Genomic DNA, 20,342 nt, shown 5'->3' with positions numbered 1-20,342 from the left:
TATAAGCCCCACAGAGATCTAATTTTGTGAAGATGCAAGCACCTCTGACTCTGTCGAACAATTCTGTAATAAAGTGCAATGGGTAGCTGTTTTTAATCGTTATGTCATTTAAACCCCGATAATTGATGCAGTGGTGTAATCCTCCATCTTTCTTCTTAACAAAGAAGAATCCTGCACCGGCTGGAGTGGAAGACGGATGGATAAACCCCTTCTGTAGATTCTCCTTTATATATTCACTCATTGCTTAAATCTCAGGGACTGAGATAGGGTAAGTGCGCCCTCTAGGTGGCTTGCTGCCTGGAACCAAATCACTAGGGCAAACCCACTCTCGATGAGGAGGCAGGATATCTGTGGCTTTTTCACTGAAGACGTCAGCAAATTCCTGGTAGGCCTCTGGAAGACCAGACTGAAGTTTTACACTTGATGATCTCCTTGGCTGTACTGAAGCTAGACATGAATGAAAACAAGAAGAACTCCATGCTGTTAACTGTAATGTAGACCAGTCAAATTGTGGGTTTTGCAATTGGAGCCAAGGCATACCCAGCACGATTTCATATGTAGCTTTTGGTATAACCAGGAACTCAATGAGCTCGGAATGAAGAAATCCTACCCCCCAACAATACAGGCTCGGTTTGCTGAGTGATGGAACTTTCAGCAATACGACTTCCATCCTCGGCAGTAAGAAAAACTGGACAAGACAGCTTTAGGACTGGAAGACGAAATCTATCCACTGTAGCTTGCGTGATAAAGTTCCCAGCAGCTCCACAATCCACTAAAGCAGATAGAGACTGGAGACCATTCTGCATTTCTAGAGTAACAGACAATATCAGATCTTGAGATGAAGGACTTTATCTAAGGCCCCTAACTTGACTCCTCCTTTACAAGTTAGGACCTGGCGTTTCCCAAACAAGCAGGACAGGATCCAATCAGATGACCAGCAGCAGCACAATATAGACACAGCCTTTTCCTTAGCCGTATTGACCGCTCCTCAGGTGTTAAGCGAAACTTATTTACCTGCATGGGTTCATCAGCAATAATGGAAAAGACTGTACAAGAGGCATAACTCGATGCTTGCGAAGATCACCTCAGGAGCGTTCACTGGCCTGCTCATGAAAACGTAAGTCCAACTTAACACATAAGGAAATCAAAGCCTCCAGTTGCTCTGGGAGATCTCAAGTAACCAACTCATCCTTTATGCGATCAGAAAGACCAAGCCAGAAGGCGGCAACCAGCACCTGGTTATTCCGCTTCACCTCTGTTGCCAATGTCTGGAACTGGATGACATACTGACCGACAGTACGCGTTCCCTGGCGGATCTGCAGGAGGTTGTACGCCTAGGTTCATCAAACATGCATCAAAATGCGGCAACAAATTTTGTGTATTCAGCAATGTGTCTGCTAGCTCCCATAGTGGGGAGACCTAATTCAGGGCAGGGCCAGACAACAAGGAAACAATGTATGCAACCTTCGCCCTGGGTGTTGGAAAATTCTGTGGCAGCAATTCAAAGTGGACTTCACATTGATTCAGGAATTCACAACACATTTTAGGATTACCGTCAAATTTACTTGGCGTAGGTAGATGAATGTGAGACATTGAAGCAGGAGCAACTGGAGAACTGAAGACTGGAATGGAAACTGGAGTTGACACTGGAGAAACAGAAGTAGAAAAGGACTGTTGCAAAGTGTCCAAACGGGAAGACATTCCTTGTAGAAATTGTATTATCTGCTGCTGTACAGCCTCTTGACCATCTAGTCAGGACACTAGATCTTGGAGCGCCTCTGACCCCACACTCTGACCACCGTCCGGGTTCATGGTCCTCGGAAAAACTGTCAGGTTTCTGATTTTGTCTGTTCCCAGAGGGGGCACTAAGTGGGTCAGTGTTGGTACGATATATAAAACGTGGAGGCAGAATAAAAGTCCTGTGCATATGCGCTGATGTTTAATACATACAGAGGTCACAGAGCAAGGATGTAATAACAGGTGGTACTGAGCATCGGTAATGACAGTAATGGAATATTGGGGGTAATTCTGAGTTGATCGCAGCAGGAGTTTTGTTAGCAGTTGGGCAAAACCATGTGCACTGCAGGGGAGGAAGATATAACATGTGCAAAGAGAGTTAGATTTGGGTGTGGTGTGTTCAATCTGCAATCTAAATTGCAGTGTAAAAATAAAACAGCCAGTATTTACCCTGCACAGAAACAAAATAACCCACCCAAATCGAACTCTCTCTGCACATGTTATATCTGCCTCCCCTACAGTGCACATGGTTTTGCCCAACTGCTAACAAAATTCCTGCTGCGATCAACTCAGATTTACTCCCAATAAATGGTAACTAAATCTAAAGTAACAGTCTCTGGCAACACAATATATATTGAGGAGACCTTAATAGTTGAATGCAGAAGGTTTAAAGCAATAAAAGTCTCTGATAACAAAACATGGAATAACTTGATGAATGAATGCAAATGACTTAGGAAACAGAACTCCGGTAATACTTGTAAAGCACACAGTCACTGATAACAAAACGTGGAATAATTTGATAAATGGATGCAAAGATTTAGAAGGCAGAACTCCAGTAATATTTGCAAAGCACACAGTCCCTGTATAGTTCAGTTCTTTTTACCACACAGAGCCCAAGCAGGAGATAGTCCCAATACAACAAGCTTTGTATGCACTGGTATGAAGCTAACGAGGTGCACAGGTAAAGCAATGGAACAAACACTTGAGGAGAGTCTCTTACTGCTGATGAACTGTGGCTGGCTGTGGCTGTAGTCTATAGCTTAATGAAGGAAGTGCAGGAAGATGAAGTGAAGCAATGAGAAGAATCCCAGGGAACCTCTGGAGACAGGAACACAAGAACCAGGAGAACTTGAGACACCAATGTGACTCGTTGTCCGAGGCGATGTGACTGAGCCACGGACTGGAACTTATAGGTGTCATGGCGGCGCCCATGCAAGCCGGATGCCGGCACACAGTAAGACGCAAATGATACTCAACTCAGGGGTACTCAGCAACACAGGAGATGACGCTCGCGTTCAGCGCACCCACGCAGCTGCAACTGGGGCCATGACCTCCTGAGGCTTTCACACCAGCGCGCTGGTAAGTGAGACGCTGCTGAACGCCGATTCCTGACAGTGTGGCATCAACTCTCATATTATCCTTATACTTATGTCAAATAAAAAAAATCAGTGGGATGATAAAATATGTGGGATGTTGTCAGTGACGGAACTTGTGAGTGGTTGGCCCAGGTGCAAATGTATAATTTGGGGCCCCCGTCCTAAACCCCAACCAAAGGTCACAATATGCCACACATCACTAAGTGACAGGGATATACAGAGAGAGTCAGAGATTGACACAGAGAGGCAGGAGGTGGCAATGGAAAGCAATGGGACGCAGAGAGTGACAGCAAAAGGCAGGGGGGGGGCAGAGGGTGACATGGGGAGGCAGAGGGTGACATGGGGTGGCAGAGGGTGACAAGGAGAGATAGTGGGTGACAGGGGTACAAGCACAATGTCTTGTGTGGTGTGGAGAACAGGGGGCATGTACTGTACCATGGTGGAGGCAGGAACACATCAGCCTCTGGTCTGTCTGTGACAGGGGACCCCACCTCTTGTGCTTTCCTCAGTTTGGCCCTTAGTCAAACAGACTCTGACAGGGCATGTTACACCGGGTGTGAATTGCCTGTAATTTACAGGCAGCAGTGAATAAGAATTTTTTTTACAGCTGTCTGTTAGAGGCTGTGATTATTAGCACTGATGGGTGGCAGGACTCCTCTATCAGTCCGGCACACAGAAGGTCAACCTTGTCTACCCTAGTTAAGAAGCATATCTCTGAGACAGTGGTGCCCACATTGCTCTCTGCACTGGGCCATTTACCCGATTTTGGGGATAACTCATTGCTGGTCTGGTCAGCTGTAGGCTCCTTAGTTTTCAGGGGCCCCAGTGCAATGCAAGAATGTATTTAGTGTGGAACCACACTAGTCTGACAATCTTAGCGAAGTATAGAAATGACATCAAAGATGAAATACCAATATACATGCAGTTAACAAGTAAATCTTAAACTGCTAATGATTGGCGGTGCTCCCAGGAATTTTGCAGATTAGACTACAATTGGAGAGGAGAGAAAAGACAAAAAAACCTTGTTTGGAAGCACTCATTTGTAATAATGGATATGATATATATGAAACAAAAATGATGAAATAAAATAAAACTTAACCTTTAATTGTTTCTTGAATAAAAGAACAAGTGGAAAATAAATTTGAGACTCGTGTCTGCTGTTTTGACTAATAAAACTTGTTTAACCGTTTTAGCAAATGAGGTACAAGATAATTGAAAAAGGTGAAAATATCAGAAAAAATATTTGTGGAAGCCATATGGTTCTATTGAAATCAAGGTATCCAGAAGAATCACTGTACATGCCTTGGAATGTAGGTTTGACTGGTAGCGTAATGTAGTAACAATGATAGTCTAAAGATTTAGGTATCAAAGAAGATAGAGGAAAGATCAACTGGATGTGTTGAAAGTTTTCCTTTAGAAAAAAGCCCCACTGCACCTGGTATTCTCAGGAGGTTTCCCTTCCTAATACTGACCAGGCCATGCCTGCTTAGCTTCCGAGATCGGACAAGATCGGGCATATTCAGGGTAGTATGGCCGTGGGCCGTTAATTAAGGAAGAAGAGAGAAAAAAGGGGGAGAGGAAATTCACTCCTATTATCTGTACTGTACATATATCAGAACCATGAATAGTCCGAGAAGGTTTTTACAGAAGCAGGAGTGTGAAAAATTTATGATAATGCATTTCCTTAAAAGTCCCACTGCACCTGGTCTTCTCAGGAGGTTCTCCTTCCTAGTACTGACCAGGCCATGCCTGCTTAGCATCCGAGATCGGACAGGATCGGGTGTATTCAGGGTAGCATGGCCGTGGGCCGATGTAAAGGAAATATGAATGAAATGGAGAGACACACACTCTCTTCTTTCTGTACTTCGCATTCAATCAAGGCTACAGTCTGAAATGGTATTTCCAGATAAGGGTGTGTCAGAGTAATTAAGGGTGTCTGAAGAAATGTGAAAAGATTTAAATCTTTTTAGTGAGACACTATAATAAATATGTTAGCAATGAATGTAGAATATTACAGATAATATGCTCACAGGAGAATAATGGAAAGATTGTGTACTGCATATGCAAATCTACTCCTTAGATAAAGAGACATCAATTGATAGATGAATTAAGAGCTCAAGGCTGGCTCATGGATGGTTAAATGACAATTGAAACTCTGATTGCTCGTTCCCTGAAAGGGAGCCAGATTTATGAATAATCGTATGTTAGTTTAGAGCTCAAGGCTGGCTCGCATATAATACATAAAGTCTTATAGTATACTTTTAGAGAAGACAAAAAAATATAAATAAAGAAAAATAGAAATAACATTGAAATCAAATTCTACCATACACACACTTATATAACGATATCAAGGTTAAATAACTTAATCTAGTATTTGAACATTAGGGCATGAGCGGGGAAATAGTACAGTAAAAATAATTTGTAGTCCTGTTAGGACAATGCTGTACAGGTTATTTCTGCAGGTATAATATAGTTGCTGCGGAAATTGACAATGTTCTAAGAGAGAGGAAAACACAGTGAAACCCTGGTGGTCTAGTGTCTGTTACCACTGCCACAGGGTATGCGGTCAATACTTAACAAAAGATAAACACAAGTTAAACCCTGGTGGTCTAGTGTCAGTTACCACAACACAGTAAAACCCTGGTGGTCTAGTGTCAGTTACCGCAGCCACAAGGTATGCGGCCAATGCTTGACAAAAGATAAACTCGGATTAAACCCTGGTGGTCTAGTGTCAGTTGCCGCAGCACAGTTGAACCCTGGTGGTCTAGTGTCAGTTACCGCAGCCGCAAGGTATGTGGCCAATGCTGTCCTGGTCTCCTCTTCCGAAGTCCCGCTACAGTGGTGATCGCGGCCGCCCGCTTCCGGACTGGGCGTTGCCGCGATGACGTCACGGTGGACGTTCTCTTGACATACGTTTCACCTGATTAGGCTTGGTCACGAGAGCCTCTCTCTGCTGCTCTCCTGTGGCCAGTATTTGAGTATTAAGATGACCTATCATGTTGCCGCTTGGTTTGACGGACTGGTAACTAAACCTATTAGATCACAGTTGGATTGATTATAGGAACCATATTGAAAGAGGGAAAGGGAAACAGGAATGAAAGGAAATGGATAAAAGTAGAAAAAGGGTGAAAAACGTATTAATAATGGAAGAATAATGTATAAATAATTAAATAAAAAAGGTTACAGAAATGAAAGAAAAGGAAGGGAGGAAAGGGGGGAAAGGTTGGAGTAGTGTGCAGCAGAGTGGTGAGGAAAAGGATGTGAATGTTGATTAAAGGTTGGTGAGAATGAGAGGGTTATAAAGTGAGTGTGAGGAATGGAAGTGGAGGAAAGGAAAGAAATGTAAAAGAAGTGATGTATGGGAATGGTAAATGATATAATAAATGCTCTGTTTGATATGAGTGTTAATTAATGAAGGGATAAATAAGAGATGTGGATGAATGTGGTGCTGTGGGCGATAGGATTTGAATTGTTTATAATGGTGTGGTGTGTGAACGGGAGGTGTGAAAGATGATATTATAGTAAATGACTTGAGTGAACAGATGTCAGGGGAGGGGCTGGAAGGGAAGGGAAAGGATTTTGGGAGGGAGGGAAAGGATGAAAAAAAGGGGGCGGTGAGAAGGGTTAAATGTATTTTAAAGGGCAGGAAGGAAAAAAGAAAAAGAATGAACAGAAAGGGGGAAAGAATGGAAGAGGGAAGGGAGAGGAAGAAAATTTATTAATTGAAAGGGGTGAGGACAGAAAAAGGAGTAGCAGAAAAAAAGGGGGGTAGTGGAAGAAGGAAAGGAGGTGAAGGGGGTGAAGGAGGAGGTGAGCTGGAATAATGATTATCATGGGGGGGCAGAGAAAGAAAGGAATTAATAAATCTTATAATTAAGTGGGTAGAAAAATGCTGTAGCTGATGTATTCATTTAAGCCTTTAGGCATAAGAGTGTCCAGTTTGAAGATCCATTCGGATTCCTTTTTCTGGAGTGCCATGCTGTAGTCTCCTCCTCTCAATTCCATTTTTATGTGTTCCAGGCCTGAAAAATTTAAATCTTCTATTCGGCTGTCGTGAAAACGTAAAAATGTCTGGCAACTGTAGTGAGCTTCTTGAACTGAGCTGAGTGATTTGGCATTCCTCACTGTACTGATGTGTTCAAGTGCCCTCTCATGACCAAGCCTAATCAGGTGAAACGTACGTCGAGAGAACGTCCACAGTGACGACATCGCTGCAACGCCCAGTCCGGAAGCGGGCGGCCGCGCTCACCACTGTAGCGGGACTTCGGAAGAGGAGACCAGGACAGCATTGGCCGCATACCTTGCAGCTGCGGTAACTGACACTAGACCACCAGGGTTCAACGGTGCTGCGGCAACTGACACTAGACCACCAGGGTTTAATCCGAGTTTATCTTTTGTCAAGCATTGGCCGCATACCTTGTGGCTGCGGTAACTGACACTAGACCACCAGGGTTTTACTGTGTTGTGGTAACTGACACTAGACCACCAGGGTTTAACTTGTGTTTATCTTTTGTTAAGTATTGACCGCATACCCTGTGGCAGTGGTAACAGACACTAGACCACCAGGGTTTCACTGTGTTTTCCTCTCTCTTAGAACATTGTCAATTCCTGCAGCAACTATATTATACCTGCAGAAATAACCTGTACAGCATTGTCCTAACAGGACTACAAATTATTTTTACTGTACTATTTCCCCGCTCATGCCCTAATGTTCAAATACTAGATTAAGGTTTTTAACCTTGATATCGTTATATAAGTGTGTGTATGGTAGCATTTGATTTTAATGTTATTTCTATTTTTCTTTATTTACATTTTTGTGTCTTCTCTAAAAGGATACTATAAGACTTTATGTATTATATGCGAGCCAGCCATGAGCTCTAAACTAACATACGATTATTCATAAATCTGGCTTCCTTTCAGGGAACGAGCAATCAGAGTTTCAATTGTCATTTAACCATCCATGAGCCAGCCTTGAGCTCTTAATTCATCTATCAATTGATGTCTCTTTATCTAAGGAGTAGATGTGTAAATGCAGTACACAATCTTTCCATTATTCTCCTGTGAGCATATTATCTGTAATATTCTACATTCATTGCTAACATATTTATTATAGTGTCTCACTAAAAAGATTTAAATCTTTTCACATTTCTTCAGACACCCTTAATTACTCTGACACACCCTTATCTGGAAATACCATTTCAGACTATTTATAGCCTTGATTGAGATTGAGAACCTCCTGAGAAGACCAGGTGCAGTGGGCCTTTCAAGGAAAAGCAGACTATTCATGGTTCTGATTTATGTACAGTACAGATAATAGGAGTGGATTCCCCCCCCCCCTTTTTTCTCTCTTCTACATTAATTAACGGCCCACGGCCAAACTACCCTGAATATGCCCGATCTTGTCCGATCTCGGAAGCTAAGCAGGCATGGCCTGGTCAGTATTAGGAAGGGAAACCTCCTGAGAATACCAGGTGCAGTGGGCCTTTTTTCTAAAGGAAAGCTTTCAACACATCCAGTTGATCTTTCCTCTATCTTCTTTGATACCTAAATCTTTAGACTAACATTATTACTACATTACGCTACCAGTCAAACCTACATTCCAAGGCATGTACAGTGATTCTTCTGGATACCTTGATTTCAATAGAACCATATGGCATCCACAAATATTTTTTCTGATATTTTCACCTTTTTTAATTATCTTGTACCTCATTTGCTAAAAAGGTTAAACAAGTTTTATTAGTCAAAACCCCAGACACGAGTCTAAAATGTATTTTCCACTTGTTCTTTCATTCAAGAAATAATTAAAGGTTAAGTTTTATTTTATTTCATCATTTTCTTTTCATATATATCATATCCATTATTACAAATGAGTGCTACCAAACAAGGCTTTTTTTTGTCTTTTCTCTCCTCTCCAATTGTAGCCCCAGTGCAATGCACCTGCTGCACCAATGGTAGTTCCACCTCTGGATGTTGTAGTAACTGAGTTTTCTGAGCGAATTAAAGCAATGATCCTTGGTGGACTGACAGAACTACACACAGATCACAAAGGAATCTGAGGCTCTTTAATCAAAACGTAAGCTGCAAACATTGATTCATTACTTTATGTTGACCAGGTCTTAACATCAATAAGGTCAACAAATTTACAGTTATATATTGGAATTATTTTTGGTAAGGTTTAACACTTGAATAATTGATAGGAAGATCTGTTACAGTTGTTTCATGTGTTTGTAATTCTGTGAGCTGTGATAAGAAAAATACTTTATATATTCTCCTGCATGTATGCATCTAAAATTAGTACTGCGGACCTGTATACCCACAATCAGGTTGTGTGTGCGCAATTTAGATGCATGCACAGGAAAAAACAAATTGCTCAGCTGCACCACCCAACATCAACATAGCATGCAACTCAGAACCAGGGGGTAATTCCAAGTTGATCGCAGCAGGAATTTTGTTAGCAGTTGGGAAAAACCATGTGCACTGCAGGGGAGGCAGATGTAACATGTGCAGAGAGAGTTCGATTTGGGTGTGGTGTGTTCAATCTGCAATCTGATTGCAGTGTAAAAATAAAGCAGCCAGTATTTACCCTGCACAGAAATAAAATAACCTACCCAAATCTAACTATTTCTGCACATGTTATATCTGCCTCCCCTGCAGTGCAAATGGTTTTGCCCAACTGTTAACAAAATTCCTGCTGCGATCAACTTGGAATTACCCCCCAGGCCCCTAAATGTTTCCGTGAGCTGTAATATATAAAACTGCATCATAGTCAATACGGTCACTCACTGGAGATCTTTTCTGGGATGCCCAGCAATCAATAACAAACCCTTCATTATTGAGAACTTGTTTAACAAAGTTCTCATCATATTTGAACACATGTATCTTTTCCTGCCCAACCATCATATAAGTTGTATTCAGAAGCCCAATTATTATCAGGTTTCCTTTAGGTTTCAGTAGCTTCACAATTTTCCTGAAATTCTTTCTATAATCATCTTGGTCTTTGCTGATGAGATCCAGCAGCCACACAGTGATCACACAGTCTGCTAATGGTAGCACCTCCGGGTCTGTCAGATTTTCTTTTTCAAAGTCACATTTCTTGATGTCTGCAATTGCTGTCTTTAACGTAATATCTTCGCCCTGAAACAGGTCACTGAAATATACAAACACAGTAAGGTTCATTTGGATGCGTTATTAGCTATGCATGCACACAAGAAATAACATACAGTAGTTTTGTGTAGACTGGATTTTCAACTGAGATTCAATTGGTGGGAAGGTAACATTTAGGGAGGCATTATCTGGTTTCTGGAAGGGTTCCTTAAAGGTGGTAGAGAGTCAGTTGTTTTTGGAACTTTCAGTGAGACACCCCTTTCATCTTCTGTGTGCATATTATGGCAGTAGTGGCCATTGGGTACCTTTTTTCGTGACACTAAGCTTCTTACAACTTTATTCTATTGCTCAGACTTTTTCTCTGCTTAAAACTAGAGATATTTTGTTTAGAGATGAGCGCCTGAAATTTTTCGGGTTTTGTGTTTTGGTTTTGGGTTCGGTTCCGCGGCCGTGTTTTGGGTTCGAACGCGTTTTGGCAAAACCTCACCGAATTATTTTTGTCGGATTCGGGTGTGTTTTGGATTCGGGTGTTTTTTTCAAAAAACCCTAAAAAACAGCTTAAATCATAGAATTTGGGGGTAATTTTGATCCCAAAGTATTATTAACCTCAAAAAACATAATTTACACTCATTTTCAGCCTATTCTGAACACATCACACCTCACAATATTATTTTTAGTCCTAAAATTTGCACCGAGGTCGCTGTGTGAGTAAGATAAGCGACCCTAGTGGCCGACACAAACACCGGGCCCATCTAGGAGTGGCACTGCAGTGTCACGCAGGATGTCCCTTCCAAAAAACCCTCCCCAAACAGCACATGACGCAAAGAAAAAAAGAGGCGCAATGAGGTAGCTGTGTGAGTAAGATTAGCGACCCTAGTGGCCGACACAAACACCGGGCCCATCTAGGAGTGGCACTGCAGTGTCACGCAGGATGTCCCTTCCAAAAAAACCTCCCCAAACAGCACATGACGCAAAGAAAAAAAGAGGCGCAATGAGGTAGCTGACTGTGTGAGAAAGATAAGCGACCCTAGTGGCCGACACAAACACCGGGCCCATCTAGGAGTGGCACTGCAGTGTCACGCAGGATGGCCCTTCCAAAAAACCCTCCCCAAACAGCACATGACGCAAAGAAAAAAAGAGGCGCAATGAGGTAGCTGACTGTGTGAGTAAGATTAGCGACCCTAGTGGCCGACACAAACACCGGGCACATCTAGGAGTGGCACTGCAGTGTCACGCAGGATGTCCCTTCCAAAAAACCCTCCCCAAACAGCACATGACGCAAAGAAAAAAAGAGGCGCAATGAGGTAGCTGTGTGAGTAAGATTAGCGACCCTAGTGGCCGACACAAACACCGGGCCCATCTAGGAGTGGCACTGCAGTGTCACGCAGGATGTCCCTTCCAAAAAACCCTCCCCAATCAGCACATGATGCAAAGAAAAAGAAAAGAAAAAAGAGGTGCAAGATGGAATTATCCTTGGGCCCTCCCACCCACCCTTATGTTGTATAAACAAAACAGGACATGCACACTTTAACCAACCCATCATTTCAGTGACAGGGTCTGCCACACAACTGTGACTGAAATGACGGGTTGGTTTGGACCCCCCCCAAAAAAGAAGCAATTAATCTCTCCTTGCACAAACTGGCTCTACAGAGGCAAGATGTCCACCTCATCTTCACCCTCCGATATATCACCGTGTACATCCCCCTCCTCACAGATTATCAATTCGTCCCCACTGGAATCCACCATCTCAGCTCCCTGTGTACTTTGTGGAGGCAATTGCTGCTGGTCAATGTCTCCGCGGAGGAATTGATTATAATTCATTTTAATGAACATCATCTTCTCCACATTTTCTGGATGTAACCTCGTACGCCGATTGCTGACAAGGTGAGCGGCGGCACTAAACACTCTTTCGGAGTACACACTTGTGGGAGGGCAACTTAGGTAGAATAAAGCCAGTTTGTGCAAGGGCCTCCAAATTGCCTCTTTTTCCTGCCAGTATAAGTACGGACTGTGTGACGTGCCTACTTGGATGCGGTCACTCATATAATCCTCCACCATTCTATCAATGTTGAGAGAATCATATGCAGTGACAGTAGACGACATGTCCGTAATCGTTGTCAGGTCCTTCAGTCCGGACCAGATGTCAGCATCAGCAGTCGCTCCAGACTGCCCTGCATCACCGCCAGCGGGTGGGCTCGGAATTCTGAGCCTTTTCCTCGCACCCCCAGTTGCGGGAGAATGTGAAGGAGGAGATGTTGACAGGTCGCGTTCCGCTTGACTTGACAATTTTGTCACCAGCAGGTCTTTCAACCCCAGCAGACCTGTGTCTGCCAGAAAGAGAGATCCAAGGTAGGCTTTAAATCTAGGATCGAGCACGGTGGCCAAAATGTAGTGCTCTGATTTCAACAGATTGACCACCCGTGAATCCTTGTTAAGCGAATTAAGGGCTGCATCCACAAGTCCCACATGCCTAGCGGAATCGCTCCGTGTTAGCTCCTTCTTCAATGCCTCCAGCTTCTTCTGCAAAAGCCTGATGAGGGGAATGACCTGACTCAGGCTGGCAGTGTCTGAACTGACTTCACGTGTGGCAAGTTCAAAGGGCATCAGAACCTTGCACAACGTTGAAATCATTCTCCACTGCACTTGAGACAGGTGCATTCCACCTACTATATCGTGCTCAATTGTATAGGCTTGAATGGCCTTTTGCTGCTCCTCCAACCTCTGAAGCATATAGAGGGTTGAATTCCACCTCGTTACCACTTCTTGCTTCAGATGATGGCAGGGCAGGTTCAGTAGTTTTTGGTGGTGCTCCAGTTTTCTGTACGTGGTGCCTGTACGCCGAAAGTGTCCCGCAATTCTTCTGGCCACCGACAGCATCTCTTGCACGCCCCTGTCGTTTTTTAAAAAATTCTGCACCACCAAATTCAAGGTATGTGCAAAACATGGGACGTGCTGGAATTGGCCCAGATTTAATGCACACACAATATTGCTGGCGTTGTCCGATGCCACAAATCCACAGGAGAGTCCAATTGGGGTAAGCCATTCCGCGATGATCTTCCTCAGTTGCCGTAAGAGGTTTTCAGCTGTGTGCGTATTCTGGAAAGCGGTGATACAAAGCGTAGCCTGCCTAGGAAAGAGTTGGCGTTTGCGAGATGCTGCTACTGGTGCCGCCGCTGCTGTTCTTGCGGCGGGAGTCCATACATCTACCCAGTGGGCTGTCACAGTCATATAGTCCTGACCCTGCCCTGCTCCACTTGTCCACATGTCCGTGGTTAAGTGGACATTGGGTACAGCTGCATTTTTTAGGACACTGGTGACTCTTTTTCTGAGGTCTGTGTACATTTTCGGTATCGCCTGCCTAGAGAAATGGAACCTAGATGGTATTTGGTACCGGGGACACAGTACCTCCAACAAGTCTCTAGTTGGCTCTGCAGTAATGATGGATACCGGAACCACGTTTCTCACCACCCAGGATGCCAAGGCCTCAGTTATCCGCTTTGCAGTAGGATGACTGCTGTGATATTTCATCTTCCTCGCAAAGGACTGTTGAACAGTCAATTGCTTACTGGAAGTAGTACAAGTGGGCTTACGACTTCCCCTCTGGGATGACCATCGACTCCCAGCGGCAACAACAGCAGCGCCAGCAGCAGTAGGCGTTACACGCAAGGATGCATCGGAGGAATCCCAGGCAGGAGAGGACTCGTCAGACTTGCCAGTGACATGGCCTGCAGGACTATTGGCATTCCTGGGGAAGGAGGAAATTGACACTGAGGGAGTTGGTGGGGTGGTTTGCGTGAGCTTGGTTACAAGAGGAAGGGATTTACTGGTCAGTGGACTGCTTCCGCTGTCACCCAAAGTTTTTGAACTTGTCACTGACTTATTATGAATGCGCTGCAGGTGACGTATAAGGGAGGATGTTCCGAGGTGGTTAACGTCCTTACCCCTACTTATTACAGCTTGACAAAGGGAACACACGGCTTGACACCTGTTGTCCGCATTTCTGGTGAAATACCTCCACACCGAAGAGCTGATTTTTTTGGTATTTTCACCTGGCATGTCAACGGCCATATTCCTCCCACGGACAACAGGTGTCTCCCCGGGTGCCTGACTTAAACAAACCACCTCACCATCAGAATCCTCCTGGTCAATTTCCTCCCCAGCGCCAGCAACACCCATATCCTCCTCATCCTGGTGTACTTCAACACTGACATCTTCAATCTGACTATCAGGAACTGGACTGCGGGTGCTCCTTCCAGCACTTGCAGGGGGCGTGCAAATGGTGGAAGGCGCATGCTCTTCACCTCCAGTGTTGGGAAGGTCAGGCATCGCAACCGACACAATTGGACTCTCCTTGTGGATTTGGGATTTCGAAGAACGCACAGTTCTTTGCGGTGCTTTTGCCAGCTTGAGTCTTTTCAGTTTTCTAGCGAGAGGCTGAGTGCTTCCATCCTCATGTGAAGCTGAACCACTAGCCATGAACATAGGCCAGGGCCTCAGCCGTTCCTTGCCACTCCGTGTGGTAAATGGCATATTGGCAAGTTTACGCTTCTCCTCCGACAATTTTATTTTAGGTTTTGGAGTCCTTTTTTTTCTGATATTTGGTGTTTTGGATTTGACATGCTCTGTACTATGACATTGGGCATCGGCCTTGGCAGACGACGTTGCTGGCATTTCATCGTCTCGGCCATGACTAGTGGCAGCAGCTTCAGCACGAGGTGGAAGTGGATCTTGATCTTTCCCTAATTTTGGAACCTCAACTTTTTTGTTCTCCATATTTTATAGGCAGAACTAAAAGGCACCTCAGGTAAACAATGGAGATGGATGGATTGGATACTAGTATTGGATACCTGCCGACTGCCGACACAGAGGTAGCCACAGCCGTGAACTACCGCACTGTACACTGGTTGATAAAGAGATAGTAGTATACTCGTAACAACTAGTATGACACTATGACGACGGTATAAAGAAAGAAAAAAAAATACCACAGTTAGGTGGTATATATTATAATAATAATACAATTATGGATGGACGGACTGCCTGCCGACTGCCGACACAGAGGTAGCCACAGCCGTGAACTACCGCACTGTACACTGGTTGATAAAGAGATAGTAGTATACTCGTAACAACTAGTATGACACTATGACGACGGTATAAAGAATGAAAAAAAAACCACGGTTAGGTGGTATATATTATAATAATAATACAATTATGGATGGACGGACTGCCTGCCGACTGCCGACACAGAGGTAGCCACAGCCGTGAACTACCGCACTGTACACTGGTTGATAAAGAGATAGTAGTATACTCGTAACAACTAGTATGACACTATGACGACGGTATAAAGAATGAAAAAAAAACCACGGTTAGGTGGTATATATTATAATAATAATACAATTATGGATGGACGGACTGCCTGCCGACTGCCGACACAGAGGTAGCCACAGCCGTGAACTACCGCACTGTACACTGGTTGATAAAGAGATAGTAGTATACTCGTAACAACTAGTATGACACTATGACGACGGTATAAAGAATGAAAAAAAAACCACGGTTAGGTGGTATATATTATAATAATAATACAATTATGGATGGACGGACTGCCTGCCGACTGCCGACACAGAGGTAGCCACAGCCGTGAACTACCGCACTGTACACTGGTTGATAAAGAGATAGTAGTATACTCGTAACAACTAGTATGACACTATGACGACGGTATAAAGAATGAAAAAAAAACCACGGTTAGGTGGTATATATTATAATAATAATACAATTATGGATGGACGGACTGCCTGCCGACTGCCGACACAGAGGTAGCCACAGCCGTGAACTACCGCACTGTACACTGGTTGATAAAGAGATAGTAGTATACTCGTAACAACTAGTATGACACTATGACGACGGTATAAAGAATGAAAAAAAAAACACGGTTAGGTGGTATATATTATAATAATAATACAATTATGGATGGACGGACTGCCTGCCGACTGCCGACACAGAGGTAGCCACAGCCGTGAACTACCGCACTGTACACTGGTTGATAAAGAGATAGTAGTATACTCGTAACAACTAGTATGACACTATGACGACGGTATAAAGAATGAAAAAAAAACCACGGTTAGGTGGTATATATTATAATAATAATAATACAATTATGGATGGACGGACTGCCTGCCGACTGCCGACACAGAGGTAGCCACAGCCGTGAACTACCGCACTGTACACTGGTTGATAAAGAGATAGTAGTATACTCGTAACAACTAGTATGACACTATGACGGTATAAAGAATGAAAAAAAAACCACGGTTAGGTGGTATATATTATAATAATAATACAATTATGGATGGACGGACTGCCTGCTGACTGCCGACACAGAGGTAGCCACAGCCGTGAACTACCGCACTGTACACTGGTTGATAAAGAGATAGTAGTATACTCGTAACAACTAGTATGACACTATGACGACGGTATAAAGAAAGAAAAAAAAATACCACGGTTAGGTGGTATATATTGTAATACAATTATGGATGGACGGACTGCCTGCCGAGTTCCGACTGCCGACACAGAGGTAGCCACAGCCGTGAACTACCGCACTGTACTGTGTCTGCTGCTAATATAGACTGGTTGATAAAGAGATAGTATACAATACATACAACAATATACTACTATACTGGTGGTCAGGCACTGGTCACCACTAGTCACACTGGCAGTGGCACTCCTGCAGCAAAAGTGTGCACTGTTTAATTTTAAATTAATATAATATTATGTACTCCTGGGGGCTCCTGCTATAACAACCTGCAGTGCTCCCCAGTCTCCCCCACAATTATTATAAGCTTTGCCTTTTATACATTGATGTGCAGCACACTGGGCTGAGCTGAGTGCACACAGACTGAGTCACACTGTGTGACTGGCTGCTGCTGTGTATCGTTTTTTTTCAGGCAGAGAACGGATATAGCAGAGAACGGATATATTATATTAAAATAAATAAAAGTTAACTAACAACAACTGCACTGGTCACTGTGGTAAACTCTGTCTGACTCTGCACAATCTCTCTCTCTCTTCTAATCTAATTTCTAATGGAGAGGACGCCAGCCACGTCCTCTCCCTATCAATCTCAATGCACGTGTGAAAATGGCGGCGACGCGCGGCTCCTTATATAGAATCCGAGTCTCGCGAGAATCCGACAGCGTCATGATGACGTTCGGGCGCGCTCGGGTTAACCGAGCAAGGCGGGAGGATCCGAGTCTGCTCGGACCCGTGAAAAAAACATGAAGTTCGTGCGGGTTCGGTTTCAGAGAAACCGAACCCGCTCATCTCTAATTTTGTTTTGGTTTTGGCAAAACCACTCAAGTGTTTTGGTTTTGACTTTAAAAATTTATAATTAATTAGAGATGTGTGGTGGACAATTTTCGGGTTTTGTGTTTTGGTTTTGGATCTGGATCCCTGCTTGTGTTTTGGATCTGAATTGTTTTTGCCAAAACCACCCTTTTGGGTTTTGGTTTTGGATCTGGATAATTTTTGAATTTTTTTTAAAACAGCTAAAATCGCTGAATTTGGGGGTAATTTTGATCTTATGGTATTATTAACCACAATAACATTCATTTCCACTCATTTCCAGTCTATTCTGAACACCTCACACCTCACAATATAGTTTTTAAGCCAAAGGTTTGCATCAAGGTCACTGGAAGAGTAATATGTTGTATAAACAAGACATGCACAGTTTAATAAACCCATAATTTCAGTGACAAGTGGTCCCCCTGGATAAAGCTTACCAAGATCTCCGAATCATAGCTAGCTACAAACATACCACCTCATTCTTTGATGACTTTTCACATTATGAGAAGAGGCAAGAGCAAGAGAACAGTGTCAAGGAGGTGATTAAAAATGAGAGAGGCACACGCAATCAGGAACAGCACACAGGCTTTCATTTCCACTCCTATATTGGTATGGTACAGAAACGTCTTCAACCAAGCAAATATATAATTATTAATTACCACATTACTGGACAAACTGAAAAACTAGGGGCCAAAGCCTCCAAATTTGTACCCCCTTCTCCATGTTCAGGGATTAAGATAATCTCGGATTTAATGCTGGGATACAAATAAACTTGAGTATACCACAGGATCATGATTTGATATTTTCCCCTCCATGGAGTCTGGAGACTTATTTTGTGAAAATCTTGTGGGTTTCTTTTCTTCCTTTTTTTTAATTGCATTTTTATTTACATATCTTGTGGCAGATGCCTTATTTTTGTTTTTCACAGCTCCCAGTTACATGCATGTGAGCATACTTGTGTGTCCCAGTTACACGCATGTGAGCATACCTGTGTGTCTTGTTTATTTTATCCATAAAATATTTTTCAATAAAGTAGCCCCTTAGATGTTTTAGAAGCCCCTCCTGAGCACCCACAGCAGCCCTGGATGGGGCAAGTTAAGTCCAGGTGGGTTCAGTAAAGTACATGACTGTGTAGTGAATTTTTTTGTTATTGAGCCCCTGCTCTAGTGGAGCTTACCACTCTACTGTCGAAACTCATTTCATACTATAAGTAGGACTGTGGGAGGAAACAATGCTAACCTCTGTGCCCACAGCATGCCTAACATGAAATAATTGAGAAGAACCTCTCTCTAATGCTCTGGCAGAAATTCTCACTTTTACCTCTCCAGTAGTTATGATGAATTAAGATTCAGTCTCTTCTATGTCACACTGATGTTGGCCACAAATGTGATCTCTACCCACTTTATTTAAAAACACTTCGTCAACATAGCAATTTCCATTTCCACCTTTGCGGCTATGTTTTCACAAATCTGTTTGTGCTGTTGAAGCTTGTTTCATATCTGCTCTAGGCTTTCATTTAAACCTAGGATCAAGTACAGCAGCACCCCTGGAATTATACGGCAACACTCCTGGACTTAAATAGCATAGGCAGCACCTCTGGAGAATTACACAGCACAGCAGAGAGACAACAGCACCCCTAGACTTAAACAATAGTGGGGCAGCACCCCTGGACTGATAGGGCAGAGGGGAAGCACCCCATATAGGGCAGTACCCCTGGAATGATGTGGAAAAGAAAAGACGTGCAAGATGGAATTGTCCTTGGGCCCTCCTACCCACCGTTATGTTGTATAAACAGGCCATGCACACTTTAACAAATCAATCATTTCAGTGACAGGGTCTGCCACACGACTGTGGCTGAAATGATTGGTTTGTGTGGGCCCCCACCAAAAAAGAAGCAATTAATCTCTCCTTGCACAAACTGGCTCTACAGTGACAAGATGTCGTCCTCATGCTCAGATCCCTGCCCCTTCAGTGTTTACATCCTCATCCTCACAGAGACATAATATTCAAACCAACCACACCATTAAGGTGTCAGTGGAATGCTTATGCTATTACCCAAAGTTTCTGAACTTGGCAATGACTTATGATGAATGCGCTACAGGTAATGTATAAGGGAGGATGTTCCTAGGTGATTAACGTCCTTATCCCTACTAAACATGGGTTGACAAAGGCAACAGATGGCTTGACTCCCAAAGGGGTGGCTTTTTTATTTTTTTGCCTAGGCATGACAATGAGATTTTTCATCCATGGCCAACAACTGTCTCCCCTGGTGCCTTATTCAAAAAAACCACATCACCATCAGAATCCTCATCATCAACTTCCTCCTCAGCACCAGCTACACCCATATCCTCCTCATCCTGGTGTACTTCTACAGTGACATCCTCAATCTCAATATCAGCAAATGGACTGGTGTTACTCCTCCCAGTACTTACAGAGGGCGTGCAAATGGTTGTAGTAGCCTACACTTCCCATACTGTGTTGTGAAGGGGAGGCCCAGACATCGCAACCGTGGACAGTGCCAGCACCTCTGTATTTTCACAACACCCCTGTAATTTTACAGCATACAAGACAAGGCCATTGTACATTTATTTTCACTGCACCCCTGTATTTTTACATCATACAGGACCAGTGTACTTTTATTTTAACTACAGCACCCCTTTATTTTTACAGCATACAGGACCAGTGTATGTTTATTTTAACAGCAGCACCCCTGTATTGTTACAGCATACAGGACCAGTGTACCTTTATTTTAACAGCAGCTCCCCTGTATTTTTACAGCATACAGGACCAGTG

At 43.5% G+C, this 20,342-nt stretch overlaps 1 protein-coding gene and 3 pseudogenes across 1 annotated transcript in view; 1 reads left to right on the top strand and 3 right to left on the bottom strand.

Moving 5' to 3' along the window:
* Window positions 1–4,536: 4,536 nt before the first annotated feature.
* Window positions 4,537–4,654, bottom strand: LOC134968330 (5S ribosomal RNA; annotated as a pseudogene).
* Window positions 4,655–4,803: 149 nt separating this feature from the next.
* Window positions 4,804–4,921, bottom strand: LOC134968322 (5S ribosomal RNA; annotated as a pseudogene).
* A 3,557-nt stretch (window positions 4,922–8,478) lies between these two features.
* LOC134968239 (5S ribosomal RNA) lies at window positions 8,479–8,596 on the top strand (annotated as a pseudogene).
* A 1,240-nt stretch (window positions 8,597–9,836) lies between these two features.
* Window positions 9,837–20,342, bottom strand: part of LOC134965341 (indolethylamine N-methyltransferase-like) — a 59,320-nt gene continuing 48,814 nt past the window's right edge. Inside the window, exon 3 of the mRNA XM_063941812.1 lies at window positions 9,837–10,260. Within this exon, the coding sequence (XP_063797882.1) occupies window positions 9,837–10,260 (424 nt within the window). The remainder of the gene's footprint in view (window positions 10,261–20,342) is intronic.

This window comes from Pseudophryne corroboree, chromosome 10 (assembly GCF_028390025.1).
Source record: "Pseudophryne corroboree isolate aPseCor3 chromosome 10, aPseCor3.hap2, whole genome shotgun sequence".
NCBI classification, from domain to species: Eukaryota; Metazoa; Chordata; class Amphibia; order Anura; family Myobatrachidae; genus Pseudophryne; species Pseudophryne corroboree.
The sequence above is the reverse complement of the archived record's forward strand: the minus strand, read 5'-3'. Positions and strand labels throughout refer to the sequence as shown.